The sequence below is a fragment of the Aquarana catesbeiana genome, linkage group LG06 (assembly GCF_042186555.1).
Source record: "Aquarana catesbeiana isolate 2022-GZ linkage group LG06, ASM4218655v1, whole genome shotgun sequence".
NCBI classification, from domain to species: Eukaryota; Metazoa; Chordata; class Amphibia; order Anura; family Ranidae; genus Aquarana; species Aquarana catesbeiana.
In genome coordinates, this window is record NC_133329.1 from 118,468,717 (window position 1) to 118,484,109 (window position 15,393).

At 41.6% G+C, this 15,393-nt stretch overlaps 1 protein-coding gene across 1 annotated transcript in view; it reads right to left on the bottom strand.

Annotated features, from left to right (window-relative positions):
• Window positions 1–4,292, bottom strand: part of LOC141148042 (kinesin-like protein KIF19) — a 115,758-nt gene extending 111,466 nt beyond the window's left edge. The window contains exons 1-3 of the mRNA XM_073635198.1: window positions 4,183–4,292; window positions 3,683–3,791; window positions 3,341–3,421 (exon numbers count right to left, since the gene is read on the bottom strand). Of these exons, the coding sequence (XP_073491299.1) occupies window positions 3,341–3,421; window positions 3,683–3,791; window positions 4,183–4,292 (300 nt within the window). The remainder of the gene's footprint in view (window positions 1–3,340; window positions 3,422–3,682; window positions 3,792–4,182) is intronic.
• Between the last annotated feature and the right edge of the window lie 11,101 nt (window positions 4,293–15,393).

Genomic DNA, 15,393 nt, shown 5'->3' on the forward strand with positions numbered 1-15,393 from the left:
CATGGAGCAACAGCACTGTCAAACAGATCTAATGGGGATGTGGCAGTAGAGACAGGCAAACCTGAGGTGGAGGGCCAAGGGGAACAGATATTATTAAACTTTTTTGGACAGCCCCTGTGTTGGTAAGTACATTTTTCCCTATCTAGAATCACATTCACCGCATTGCACCATTATGTGAAGGTAGGTGGGGTGAGTGAGTATTTTTTCTGTGGGTGATGGACAATCATCTGGCAGTATGCCCAAAAGGGCAAGTATAGGATACAGAGCTTTTTCTATTGAGCATCGATCAGAGATTTTCTGGAATATGGCTGTCCAATACCAAAACAATTTGGAGCATTGCCACAACATGTGTATTCATTTGTCTACTTGACCAGCACAATAAAGACAGTCAGGAGATCAGCGGTTCAGCCCCTAGGAGAATAACCTTCGAGGGGTGTAGTATACTCCTATGCAGGATAAATAGATAGGTTATCTTTTGAGAGGGGGAAAGGAATACATTGGGAATTATTTCCAATGCTTCTGTCCATTGGTCTTTTGCCTAGAATAGATTAACAATATCTTGACTCCACTTTTCCCTACAATTTAATTGAACATGACAACCCTTTAGCCCAGGTTCACACTGCTCCAACATAAAAGTCCTGCGACTTCTGATCCGACTTTGCCCTGCAACTTCACTCTGACTTTGATCCGACTTAATGTAACTTTTTACATTGAAGTCGGATCAAAGTCAGACTAAAAGTAGTGCAGGGATCAGTTAAGATGGCTCTCATAGGGAAACATTAAATTTGACATGTCATGCGACTTGTGCTCTTACAAGTCTTATCCCATGTTGTGTGAACCGGGCCTTAGATTGACAGCGCATTGCTCTAACTGCATGAGTTTGGGGAGATTATGTAAAAGCCCTGGTCAGTCCCTTTCATCCCCTCCAGCACAGTCTACCAAATTGCTGGAGAAATCTATCTTCCGAGCCACATTTACCATTAAAAAAAGTAAACTGCATTTCTTTGAAAACATTTAAAACATGCCAACTTATCTTGAAATATATGTTTAGCACTCTGAATCAATTTAAATGAATTCATAAATTTGAACATAGACCTCAGGTTCTGGATTGTGCCCAGTACTAGGCAATATTTTGGTCCTTCTGGAAGCTGGTGCCCTCTCCATAACTGCATAGACACAATTTAAAATGCAAGCTGTATTTCTCAATGGGTGTTGCCCATGCATGCACATTTGCTGGGAATCTCCCATAAGGAATAAAATGTTGTCTATTTTGCCCTCATAGATTTCAAGAGAAGGATGCAGGAGTCATACAGTGTTTAGTAATACAAAGCTGCACTTCAAACCACCATCTCTATTATTCATTACAACAAATATTTATTCATTTAGTTATTGATTTATATATTAATCTTTATGTATTGATCACCTGTTTAAATCTTCAGTGCCATTATAATAGTAGCCCACGCAAATAAATTGCAATAACATTAATTGAATAGCAATGTTCCAGAGGTTCTATCTTATAATACATAAAAAAAAACCATTCACTAAAATATTTTATCATCATAGCAGCATAAGAGCCTATCTTTAACGATAGCAATTAAATCAGATCCCCATTCCAATACTTGTGTCTGCCAAAGCACGCATTGGTGCAAGGGTTTTACGCCTCCACCGACCAGACCCCTGCTATCAGCCGCATCCGTCTGCAGTGTGAACCAAGCCTAAAAGGAATAATGCAGATTGCAAATTTTCACATTACAACAATGACAATGCACAGCTAATTGCAATGAAGACTAACCATTATACTCAGAAATCAGTTCAAGGAAGGACATTGTGGAGTTGATTTACTAAAACTGGATAGGGCAAAATCCAGTGCAGCTCTGCATAGAAACCAATCAGCTTCCAGTTTTTTCCAAAGCCTAAGTAAGCAAGCTGAAGTTAGAAGCTGATTGGCTACCATGCACAGCTGCACCAGATATTGCACTTTCCCATTTTAGTAATTCAACCCCTGTGTGACAAATAGCAGAGGGTGCAAAATGGTATGAATCTGCCCAAAAGATATTAGCTAAAATGTAACTATATACAATACTATTACTATATACAATGTAAACAGGTAAACTACAGGCAATGTTTTATTCTTAACATAGCTGAAGTTACACTTTAACTAATCCCAAATGCATTTGTTCACTTGGTGTGAGATGCAAGGTGATGTCATAAGTTGCAAGAAATGAAGTAGACAAGGTAGAGCTTGCATTCACCCTCCTGCAAGCCAGATCTCACTGCTAGCGACTTTCCAGTTCTACTGCCGTATGACGCTGCCACCAAAGGCACAGGCCAGGAGGTGCCCCTGTAGTAAACAAAACCTTAAATGCCTCCGCCGAGCTACTATTTTGCGTATATGAGAAAGCAGCCCTGAAGCTACTGGAGAAAGCAAACCTACTCAACCTCTCTTTGCTGGTGGAGCTCTGTCTCAATTCTACCTTACTGATATTTTTAGGTTTGTTACTGGTCCAGGGGTGGAAGGGTTTTACGCTTAGATGCTGTAAGTGGAAACCTCTTTAAACATATACATACATATTTGCTGTATTTATTTTTTATCTTTCAACATTTTTTACTGGTTTAAAGAGGATACAGAATATAAAACGGAGAGAAAAAAACAAAGTAGACACCATACCTTATGTTCTCATAGTCGATGTCATGCTTAATGAACAAACATTATATGTATTATGGTTGTAATAACCATACCAAACAACTGATAGAAACCAGTGAGTATAGTCATGTTTCTCGATTGGTGTTACATATGACTAATACTGCCCTATTTACCCCAGTGGGATCTAACTGTAAACAAGGCCTATAGAAGGAGAGAACATGTATCATATCATTCCTACTTAGGAAGTGAATAATCTGTGTATAGGAAGAAGTTAGTTTATAGAAACATTTTTAGAGAGGAGGAAAGTGAGGATATTGCCAGTACCCAAGAGTGTAGGTATGCTTCTTTCAGTAGATTAGAAGCTTTTGGATGGATGATCCAATTATACCAATATTTCATAAACCCATTTGTGTTATATTTTTTCCTGGCTAGCATTAATTCGTAATGAACTTGTATATTCAGTCTCACAATACCTTTGGTGAAATTGGGAGCTTCTATTGATTTCCACAATTTGGGTATTGTAAGTCTTGCGGCTATCAGGATGTTAGCTACTATTATTTTGTATTGTTGTGGAAAGGAGTCTAGATTAATGTTTAGAAGGGCCATTGCTGGAGTGAGTTTGAGTAGGTTACACGTTAGGGAGGCAATAAAAAATCTTAAATGTTACGTGTGTATTAAAAAAATACTATTACTTACTTGTTCACCAAGTTTGTATGTAATACATCCAGCACCTCTCTCTATTTCCACTTGGTTAAATGGGCGGATTCGCAAGGCAACCTGTAAGATAAACAATGAAAATAGTACCGTTCGAATGTGAAAAGACTGGTGCAAAATAGACAGAATCAGCTTGTCAGTTTCCGATAGACTTCAACAAAATGGTGGCCGACACTGACTCCCTGTTGCATAAATGTAATGAGATGGGTAAGAGATGGCTTCAGCTTCTCTTATCCACCTGTAGAGAACTCCTCAGACCCATCTGGCCCTTTTCGGCCCCCACGATTAAGCCCCGAAAAGAGCGAAACATGTCTCACGTCTCACTCTACAGCTGGAGAACAGGAGCTGAAGCTTTCTTTTACCCATCACATTGCATTTATGCAACAGAGAGTCAATGTCTGTGTGCAGACGGCCACCATTTTGTTGAAGAAACCTGTAGGATTTTTAAGAGAGGCAAATACAGTATTACTTAGAAAAAAAAATGTCTGAAGGCCTGAATGGTAATTTCTCACAGCCAGCCATATGACACTGAGAACACTGAGAACATGCACTGAGCTTTTGTAAACTCATTTGTGATCCAGAAAAAAGGCACCAAAGACTTCTGATTAGTTTAGTTCCAGTTCCTTTCTCTATCAGTTTAAAATTAGGGTCTTGGAAAGACCCATATATGGTCTTGGTTTCCTAAAGGTGCATAACATTTAAAGTGGTTCTAAAGGCAAATGTTTTTTTTTTACCTTAATGTATTTTCTGCACTAAGGTAAACAACCTTTCTATAGCAGCTCTCCCAAACACTTACCTGAGTCTATTCTCCATCCATCACTGACTTGTCTATAGCAGCCTTCTTCCTGGTCTCTCCGGCTTTCCCGATAAAAGGAGCCTTTGGCTCCTTCTGCTGCCAATCAAATCCTTTGAGGAGGGAGTGGGATCCAGCCATGCTGTGTGTGTCAATAGATGCACATAGTTCGGCTCAGCATTGACCCCACGCGTCGAGGTTTGAGGCCGCTCCGAGCAAAACCCTTGCACAAAGCAGGTAAGTATAACAGGTTTTTCATTTTAGAAATAAAAATTTGGTTTAGAACCGCTTTAAGGCCTGTTTTCATCAAGATGAACTGTGCTGCAGTGAACATTAAGACACATTGGATTAGGTAGCCCCTTCAAAATAGGTGGGCTTTAAGGAACCTTACCACACAAAATTTTAGATGCATGCTGCATTTTTGTCTAGGTATATTGTGCAATAAAATGAACGACGCTGCAATGTACCAATGTGTGCTACTGCAATGCCCATGATTGAACAAACCATAAGCTGACCATAGATGGATAGACTTTTAAACAAAAATTCTTAGCCGAAAAAAAAAAAATTTGAAACATTTGTACTAAAGTTCTCATAACGTTTAAATGTCGTTCAAAAGATTTTGTTGTTGTTAACATTTAATTTTGGAATGAATTGACTTTACTGAATGAAAACCACAGATACTGTTAGTGCTGTTTACGATACATCAATTTAAACTTGTGCAAGTGTTTGGCCCTTTTATCAGAAGGTGATCAGCAATGGTAACTTTAGTACTGTTCTCAAAGGTTTTCTTTAAGTATATCAAATAATCATCAAACTGAGGGGGTCTCATGAGTTGAAAATAGCGTGGGGCCCATGGTACAATTATTCCACTGCTGGTGTACAGGATTCACTTTAACAAGTTGCATGGAATAGAATTCTAGTCCAGTTAAATACCACATTTATAATTCATATCTACTGAAGCTGAAAAAGATACACTTTGGACTGGGAAATTCCCTTATAACTCCATATTCCTGTCCTACAATTGTTACTGAAAACCTTTCCCCCAGATACGTTATAACTGCCCGAGGACAGCATAACTTACTGTTATTTGGTGGTACTGAAAATCCTCTTTGATGTTCATCGTCTTCTCAGAATGTCCCTCTTCATCTGTCTCCCAGACACCTTGTGTTGTGTGTGTGGGATCAGCATTACCTCATTTCAGTGCTGAGAGGTATGATACAGCAGTATTGATTTATCTTCTGCACTGCACACCTGTGCTGAGACACAAAGGAAAAGTATATTCCCATGGTACCATTGCATCAACTCATATGCTAGTACCTGTGTGTATGGAGACACCTAACATCTGTTACAGACATGTTAGAGGAACATAAAGTGCACTCCGTAAACTAAACTGGCTTCCTGACAGAAAAACATTCAGATCAACAAGCAGGTGCTCTTACTTTTAATCAGTACTGAACCTGCCCTTCTTGTATTAGCAGAAACAATTCTAGGACTTGACACTATCACAAACTTGAGTCTGTACTTATCCCTCCTCTTCCCAATTTTGTTTTTTTTTCATAATTTTTTTACACTAACTCATTAGCTAAATTGTGTATAAACTGGAGCATGAGCTACTGGGTTTTGTAGACAACGGGCATTTTCAGTAAAGCAGGTAAACATAGCAGACATGCAAAAAGAAGCCTAGAGCTCCACTTGCTGGTTAATCCTAACTATAATAAATATAGCACCAACTTTCGTAAACCAAAATTGCAATCCAGTGGAAGTCTCGGCACATATTTAGAATGCACCAAAAACCTGCATAAAATCTCTGCATCAAATGTAAGTAATCTGTTAAAAAGGTGGCACACAGCCTCCTGTCAATGAATGGGTGTGTTTGCCTAAAGGGTAAATTCACCTTTACAGAAAAATCTGTGAATGGATGTAGAGACTAAAGGGATGCAGATAAACAGGTACAGCTTATGTAGGAAGATTTGTTTCATCTCTGTGTATCACCTGAGCCCAGTCACTTATATGCAAGGGTTTACAACCACTTTAATGTTGCCCTGAAATTAGATTTTTGGTCGGCGGTACAACTATGACATTATCTATGTACTAGGGTACCGCCAAGTCCTCTGGATCGGAATCTGTTACCACTTGAGAAATATTGTATAGAGACTGAACCAATAAAGCATGCTGTCTCCAGAATGTATGCATTGTTGATTAAACCATCGGAGAACTATCAGTTACCTTTCCTCCGGAAATGGGAAACAGATTTGGGGAGGACCTTTTTGGAGGAAGAAGAAACTAATATGATACATTCAATATTTAAGACAGCAATATGTACCAAAATACAGGAAACTAATTATAAAATCATTTCACAATGGTACAGAACCCCAGATAAACTTCAAAAATGCTTCCCAAATGCATTAGATAGATGCTGGCGATGCCAGATAGAACAGGGGACTTTGTTACATGTTTTTTGGTCTTGTCCCAGAGTGAGGACATTTTGGAGGGAGGTCCGGGAGATAATTTGAAAATTTAGCGATGTGGAAATACAGGAAGACCCAGCTTTTTTCCTTTTGCATCTGTCAGAGATTCCGGGGAAAATATATAGGAACTCTATTTTGTGTCATTCGGTGAATGCAGCTAAAGCATGCATCCCGCTTAAGTGGAAACAGACACAACCCCCTACAGTGAGTATGTGGCTTAGGAAAGTAGAGGAAGTAAACGGGATGGAAGATCTAGTCTGGACAACTAGAAAAAAAAGGGAAATTTATTTAAAAACGTGGTCGCTGTGGAACTGTTTTATTTCTTCGGAGGAAGGGAAAAAGCAAATTTATACAAATTAAAGAGGGGGGGGTGGGGGGGAGGAGGAAAGTTAAATGTTTATTTTTTTTGTTTGTTTTGGGAGGGGGATAAGGAAAGGAGGGAAATGGACTATAAATAGGAACTGCAGTCGGAATACTGAGAGGTAGTTGGAGTATTATGGCCGTGTCTGGGGGAAGCGCCCCCCCCCCCCTTCTGACGCGGCAATGAGTAACAACATGGAGGGCGGAAATGAGAGAGGAATATTGCTCTTCTTATTTCTTTGTCTTCTTTGCCTCTTTTATGACTTCTTTATGTTTATTTGGGTTCATTCTTTTATCCATCTTTATTGGATAATATATTAGAAACAGACAGGAGTAGATGGAATGGAATGTAACTAGTTGTTATCATGTTTTTTTTTTTATTTCTTGTCTGGCTGTATGTGCAGAAATGGAATGTAATATACAGAAGGATTGTTCATTTTTCTCCTGTTATATAAAAAAATAAATAAATTATAAAAATAATGTTGCCCTGAATTCTTGCTTTCACCATCTGGACAGCTTTAGAAGCTGCAGACCTACTTGCTCACTGCTTTACTTGGCGGTTCTCCCCAACCACTATTAGAGGGAGAGTGTTAAAAAGCCTGGTATGCAGATTTTGGATCGGCTTCTGTATCTAGCACCTATATAGCCATAACAGGTTCAAGATCTTCCTGTGATGGTAGAGTTGCAATTTTAGGTGGTCAATAATATCCTAGTCATCACATATGATGCTTGAGATCTGCATTACTTCTTGTTATCAGAAGGTTCGTGGTCATTGGTTAATCACAAGACCTAAAGACATGTCAAACATGCAATATCACACAGCAACAAAAACGCTAAAAAATGTATAGAAAATACCTGCTTCTGTTTGGTACTTCCTTGCTGAAGTAAAAACTGCAGAATGTTGCTCACCAACAATGGAACAACACCTTATTTTTCTTCAGCCAGGGAGGGAGTGCAGCCACAAGCCAGGTATTTCTCTTCACTGTAAAGAGGTCCTGTTGGTGGCGAACTGTCAACAGTATTGTAAGTAGGAAATGGCTGTAAGGGTGTATGAAATAGTCCTCCAAATCTTCATCTGATGCCGCATACACACGAGCGGACTTTACGGCAGACTTTGCCCGGCGGACTTTTCGACGGACTTTACGACTGACTTTCTGAATGAACGGACTTGCCTACACACAATCAACCAAAGTCCGATGGATTCGTATGTGATGACGTACGACCGGACTTAAATAAGGAAGTTCATAGCCAGTAGCCAATAGCTGCCCTAGGGTGGGTTTTTGTCCGTCGAACTAGCATACAGACGAGCAGACTTTTCGACCGGACTCGAGTCCATCAGATAGATTTGAAACATGTTTCAAATCTAAGTCTGTCCAACGTTTAAAAAAAAACAAAGTCCGCTGGAGCCCACACACGATTGAATTGTCCAACGTAATCCAGTATGCCGGACCAAGTATGCTGTAAAGTCCGCTCGTGTGTACGCGGCATAAGTCTTAAGGGTGTACATAAAACTCCCCTACAATGTCCCACCACTGGACATGCTGCAGTTGGTGTTGTTGCTGCCATTTTGTCAATCAAGGTCCCTATTTATGTGTTTAAGACACTGTTCACTGACAGATACAGTGTGATGAAACTGAAAAGTGAAACTGTCGCAAGACAGGAAGGAGGGAGAAATCTCTAAATGAGCCCTTAAAGCGGAGCTCCACCCAAAAGGGGAAGCTCTGCTTGTTTGCACCCTCCTCCCTTCCACTGCTACACTTGGCACTTTTTGGGGGGGAGCGGGTACCTGGTTTTGACAGGTACCTGCTCCCACTTCCGGCTTAGAGCCCCCCCCCCACTTCCCCCACAGTCTTCTGGGACACATCAGGGTCTGGGTCCCAGAAGACTATGGGGTTGATTTGCTAAAGGCAAATCCACTGTGCACAAAAGTGCACTTGAAAGTGCATTGCACGTGCATTTGGAAGTACAGTCACTGTAGATCTGAGGGGAAGATCTGTAATGAGGGGAAGCTCTGCGCCCCGAGCCCACCCTTTTTGAACTATGAGAAGCCAGGGTTCACACAGGAGTGGTACGGGGAATCGCATTTGATTCGGACAGGATTCACACAGCATTCCTCTTCAAATCACATGGGATTCTTTGCCATGCAATTTGATCCCATTCGTTTTGTATGAGCAAATTGCACCACAGAGGAGAGTGAGGAGCAGTGTCTCATGAAATATGTAGCCCTGGGTAGGAGAAGAAAGTAATTTAACCACTTGACGACCGCCTCACGCCGATGTACGTCGGCAAGGTGGCACGGACAGGCAAAATCACGTACATATACGTGATTTGCCTTCCGCGGGTGGGGGGTCCGATCGGACCCCCCCCCCGGGTGCCCGAGGCGGTCGTCTTTTGTCCCACGGCGATCGGAGATGAGGGGGAGGCCATCAGTTCGTGGCCCCCCCCTCGCGATCGCCGCCGGCCAATCACATCATTCCTTTGCTGCTGTATGCTAAACAGCAGCAAAGGAAATGATGTCATCTCTCCTCGGCTCGGTAATTTCCGTTCCGGCCCGAGGAGAGAAGACAGGTATGTGAGTGCACAACACTACACACACACAGTAGAACATGCCAGGCACACAAAACACCCCGACCCCCCCCCCCCGATCGCCCCCTGATCCCCCCCCAATCACCCCCCCCCCTGTCACAAACTGACACCAGCAGTTTTTTTTTTTTTTTTTCTGATTACTGCATTGGTGTCAGTTTGTGACAGTTACAGTGTTGGGACAGTTAGTATTACCCCCCTGTAGGTCTAGGATACCCCCCTAACCCCCCCTAATAAAGTTTTAACCCCTTGATCACCCCCTGTCACCAGTGTCGCTAAGCGATCATTTTTCTGATCGCTGTATTAGTGTCGCTGGTGACGCTAGTTAGGGACCTAAATATTTAGGTTCGCCGTCAGCGTTTTATAGCGACAGGGACCCCCATATACTACCGAATAAATGTTTTAACCCCTTGATGGCCCCCTAGTTAACCCTTTCACCACTGATCACCGTATAACTGTTACGGGTGACGCTGGTTAGTTTGTTTATTTTTTATAGTGTCAGGGCACCCGCCGTTTATTACCGAATAAAGGTTTAGCCCCCTGATCGCCCGGCGGTGATATGCGTCGCCCCAGGCAGCGTCAGATTAGCGCCAGTACCGCTAACACCCACGCACGCAGCATACGCCTCCCTTAGTGGTATAGTATCTGATCGGATCAATATCTGATCCGATCAGATCTATACTAGCGTCTCCAGCAGTTTAGGGTTCCCAAAAACACAGTGTTAGCGGGATCAGCCCAGATACCTGCTAGCACCTGCGTTTTGCCCCTCCGCCCGACCCAGCCCAGCCCACCCAAGTGCAGTATCGATCGATCACTGACACTTACAAAACACTAAATGCATAACTGCAGCGTTCGCAGAGTCAGGCCTGATCCCTGCGATCGCTAACAGTTTTTTTGGTAGTATTTTGGTGAACTGGCAAGCACCAGCCCCAAGCAGCGTCAGATTAGCGCCAGTACCGCTAACACCCACGCACGCACCGTACACCTCCCTTAGTGGTATAGTATCTGAACGGATCAATATCTGATCCGATCAGATCTATACTGGCGTCCCCAGCAGTTTAGGGTTCCCAAAAACGCAGTGTTAGCGGGATCAGCCCAGATACCTGCTAGCACCTGCATTTTGCCCCTCCGCCCGGCCCAGCCCACCCAAGTGCATTATCGATCGATCACTGTCACTTACAAAACACTAAACGCATAACTGCAGCATTCGCAGAGTCAGGCCTGATCCCTGCGATCGCTAACAGTTTTTTTGGTAGCTTTTTATTGAACTGGCAAGCGCCAGCGGCCTAGTACACCCCGGTCGTAGTCAAACCAGCACTGCAGTAACACTTGGTGACGTGGCGAGTCCCATAAGTGCAGTTCAAGCTGGTGAGGTGGCAAGCACAAGTAGTGTCGCGCTGCCACCAAGAAGACAAACACAGGCCCGTCGTGCCCATAGTGCCCTTCCTGCTGCATTTGCCAATCCTAATTGGGAACCCACCACTTCTGCAGCGCCCGTACTTCCCCCATTCACATCCCCAACCAAATGCTGCATGAGAGGCATTTTCTTTATGTCCTCCCGAGTACCCCTACCCAACGAACCCCCCCAAAAAAGATGTCGTGTCTGCAGCAAGCGCGAATATAGGCGTGACACCCTCTATTATTGTCCCTCCTGTCCTGACAATCCTGGTCTTTGCATTGGTGAATGTTTTGAACGCTACCATTCATTAGTTGAGTATTAGCGTAGGGTACAGCATTGCACAGACTAGGCACACTTTCACAGGGTCTCCCAAGATGCCATCGCATTTTGAGAGACCCGAACCTGGAACCGGTTACCGTTATAAAAGTTAGTTACAAAAAAAGTGTAAAAAAAAAAAAAATATATAAAACAAAAAAAAATAGTTGTCGTTTTATTGTTCTCTCTCTCTCTATTCTCTCTCTCTTGTTCTGCTCTTTTTTACTGTATTCTATTCTGCAATGTTTTATTGTTATTATGTTTTATCATGTTTGCTTTTCAGGTATGCAATTTTTTATACTTTACCGTTTACTGTGCTTTATTGTTAACCATTTTTTTGTCTTCAGGTACGCCATTCACGACTTTGAATGGTTATACCAGAATGATGCCTGCAGGTTTAGGTATCATCTTGGTATCATTCTTTTCAGCCAGCGGTCGACTTTCATGTAAAAGCAATCCTAGTGGCTAATTAGCCTCTAGACTGCTTTTACAAGCTGTGGGAGAGAATGCCCCCCCCCCACCGTCTTCCGTGTTTTTCTCTGGCTGTCCTGTCTCAACAGGGAACCTGAGAATGCAGCCGGTGATTCAGCCAGCTGACCATAGAGCTGATCAGAGACCAGAGTGGCTCCAAACATCTCTATGGCCTAAGAAACCGGAAGCTACGAGCATTTTATGACTTAGATTTCGCCGGATGTAAATAGCGCCATTGGGAAATTGGGGAAGCATTTTATCACACCGATCTTGGTGTCATCAGATGCTTTGAGGGCAGAGGAGAGATCTAGGGTCTAATAGACCCCAATTTTTTCAAAAAAGAGTACCTGTCACTACCTATTGCTATCATAGGGGATATTTACATTCCCCGAGATAACAATAAAAATGATTAAAAAAAAAAAAAAATGAAAGGAACAGTTTAAAAATAAGATAAAAAAAGCAAAAAAAAAAATAAAGAAAAAAAAAAAAAAAGCACCCCTGTCGCCCCCTGCTCTCGCGCTAAGGCGAACGCAAGCGGCGGTCTGTCGTCAAACGTAAACAGCAATTGCACCATGCATGTGAGGTATCGCCGCGAAGGTCAGATCGAGGGCAGTAATTTTTGCAGTAGACCTCCTCTGTAAATCTAAGTGGTAACCTGTAAAGGCTTTTAAAGGCTTTTAAAAATGTATTTATTTTGTTGCCACTGCACGTTTGTGCGCAATTTTAAAGCATGTCATGTTTAGTATCCATGTACTCGGCCTAAGATCATCTTTTTTACTTCATCAAACATTTGGGCAATATAGTGTGTTTTAGTGCATTAAAATTTTAAAAAGTGTGTTTTTTCCCCAAAAAATGCGTTTGAAAAATCGCTGCGCAAATACTGTGTGAAAAAAAAAATGAAACACCCACCATTTTAATCTGTAGGGCATTTGCTTTAAAAAAATATATAATGTTTGGGGGTTCAAAGTAATTTTTTTGCAAAAAAAAATAACTTTTTCATGTAAACAATGAGTGTCAGAAAGGGCTTTGTCTTCAAGTGGTTAGAAGAGTTGGTGATGTGTGACATAAGCTTCTAAATGTTGTGCATAAAATGCCAGGACAGTTCAAAACCCCCCCAAATGACCCCATTTTGGAAAGTAGACACCCCAAGCTATTTGCTGAGAGGCATGTCGAGTCCATGGAATATTTTATATTGTGACACAAGTTGCGGTAAAGAGACAAATTTTTTTTTTTTTTTTTTTGCACAAAGTTGTCACTAAATGATATATTGCTCAAACATGCCATGGGAATATGTGAAATTACACCCCAAAATACATTCTGTTGCTTCTCCTGAGTACGGGGATACCACATGTGTGAGACTTTTTGGGAGCCTAGCCGCGTACGGGACCCCGAAAACCAAGCACCGCCTTCAGGCTTCCTAAGGCCGTAAATTTTTGATTTCACTCTTCACTGCCTATCACAGTTTCGGAGGCCATGGAAAGCCCAGGTGGCACAAAACCCCCCCAAATGACCCCATTTTGGAAAGTAGACACCCAAAGCTATTTGCTGAGAGGTATAGTGAGTATTTTGCAGACCTCACTTTTTGTCACAAAGTTTTGAAAATTGAAAAAAGAAAAAAAAAAAAGTTTTTTCTTGTCTTTCTTCATTTTCAAAAACAAATGAGAGCTGCAAAATACTCACCATGCCTCTCAGCAAATAGCTTGGGGTGTCTACTTTCCAAAATGGGGTCATTTGGGGGGGTTTTGTGCCACCTGGGCATTCCATGGCCTCCGAAACTGTGATAGGTAGTGAAGAGTGAAATCAAAAATTTTCACCCTTAGAAATCCTGAAGGCGGTGCTTGGTTTTCGGGGCCCTGTACGCGGCTAGGCTCCCAAAAAGTCCCACACATGTGGTATCCCCATACTCAGGAGAAGCAGCTAAATGTATTTTGGGGTGCAATTCCACATATGCCCATGGCCTGTGTGAGCAATATATCATTTAGTGACAACTTTGTGCAAAAAAAAAAAAAAGTGTCACTTTCCCGCAACTTGTGTCAAAATATTAAATATTCCATGGACTCAATATGCCTCTCAGCAAATAGCTTGGGGTGTCTACTTTCCAAAATGGGGTCATTTGGGGGGGGTTTTGTGCCACCTGGGCATTCCATGGCCTCCGAAACTGTGATAGGCAGTGAAGAGTGAAATCAAAAATTTACACCCTTAGAAATCCTGAAGGCGGTGCTTGGTTTTCGGGGCCCCGTACGCGGCTAAGCTCCCAAAAAGTCCCACACATGTGGTATCCCCATACTCAGGAGAAGCAGCTGAATGTATTTTGGGGTGCAATTCCACATAGGCCTATGGCCTGTGTGAGCAATATATCATTTAGTGACAACTTTTTGTAAATATTTTTTTTTTTTTTTTTGTCATTATTCAATCACTTGGGACAAAAAAAATAAATATTCAATGGGTTCAACATGCCTCTCAGCAATTTCCTTGGGGTGTCTACTTTGCAAAATGGGGTCATTTGGGGGGGTTTTGTACTGCCCTGCCATTTTAGCACCTCAAGAAATGACATAGGCAGTCATAAACTAAAAGCTGTGTAAATTACAGAAAATGTACCCTAGTTTGTAGACGCTATAACTTTTGCGCAAACCAATAAATATATGCTTATTGACATTTTTTTTACCAAAGACATGTGGCCGAATACATTTTGGCCTAAATGTATGACTAAAATTTAGTTTATTGGATTTTTTTTATAACAAAAAGTAGAAAATATCATTTTTTTTCAAAATTTTCGGTCTTTTTCCGTTTATAGCGCAAAAAATAAAAACTGCAGAGGTGATCAAATACCATCAAAAGAAAGCTCTATTTGTGGGAAGAAAAGGACGTAAATTTTGTTTGGGTACAGCATTGCATGACCGCGCAATTAGCAGTTAAAGCGACGCAGTGCCAAATTGGAAAAAGACCTCTGGTCCTTAGGCAGCATAATGGTCCGGGGCTCAAGTGGTTAAAGTGGTTCGAAAGGCAGAAGCTTTCTTTTATTTTAATGCCTTCGATGCATTAAGGTAAAAAACCTTATGTGACCAGCTTCCCCAATATACTTACCTGACCCCAGAAAAAGAGGAGGATCAGGGCTGCTTTGCGCAAAGGCATTACACAGAGCAGGCAAGTATGACATTTTTTTAAATTTTTTTGTTTAAAAGAAAAAAAAAAATCAAACATTTCCAATCATATTAGGTGTTCCGTGCAGCATCTGAACCCAGAAAAGGTGGAGGCTGATAGACTGGAGGTAATATAAGGCTTTACAATTAAATTTAAAGTAAAGGTTTACCAGTATTGTGCATTATATTTAAAATGATTACATCCATGCAAAAATATATCAGCCTTTAATACTAAGGCCATCACATGACGTCCTGGACTTTGAGTGGAGATATCTGAATGCCTGCAGCTGCAGGCATCATTCAGATACAGTAAAACCTTGGTTTGAGAGTAGCTTGGTTTGAGGACGTTTTGCAAGACAAGCTAAATTTTTTCATAATTTTGACTTGATATACAAGCGATGTCTTGATATACAAGTAGAGTCATGTCACAACTGAGTATAAAAGAGACGAGAGGCGCCTCTAAGTGTAGCAATATAGTTACATTTAATGAAGGTACAACATTTAGC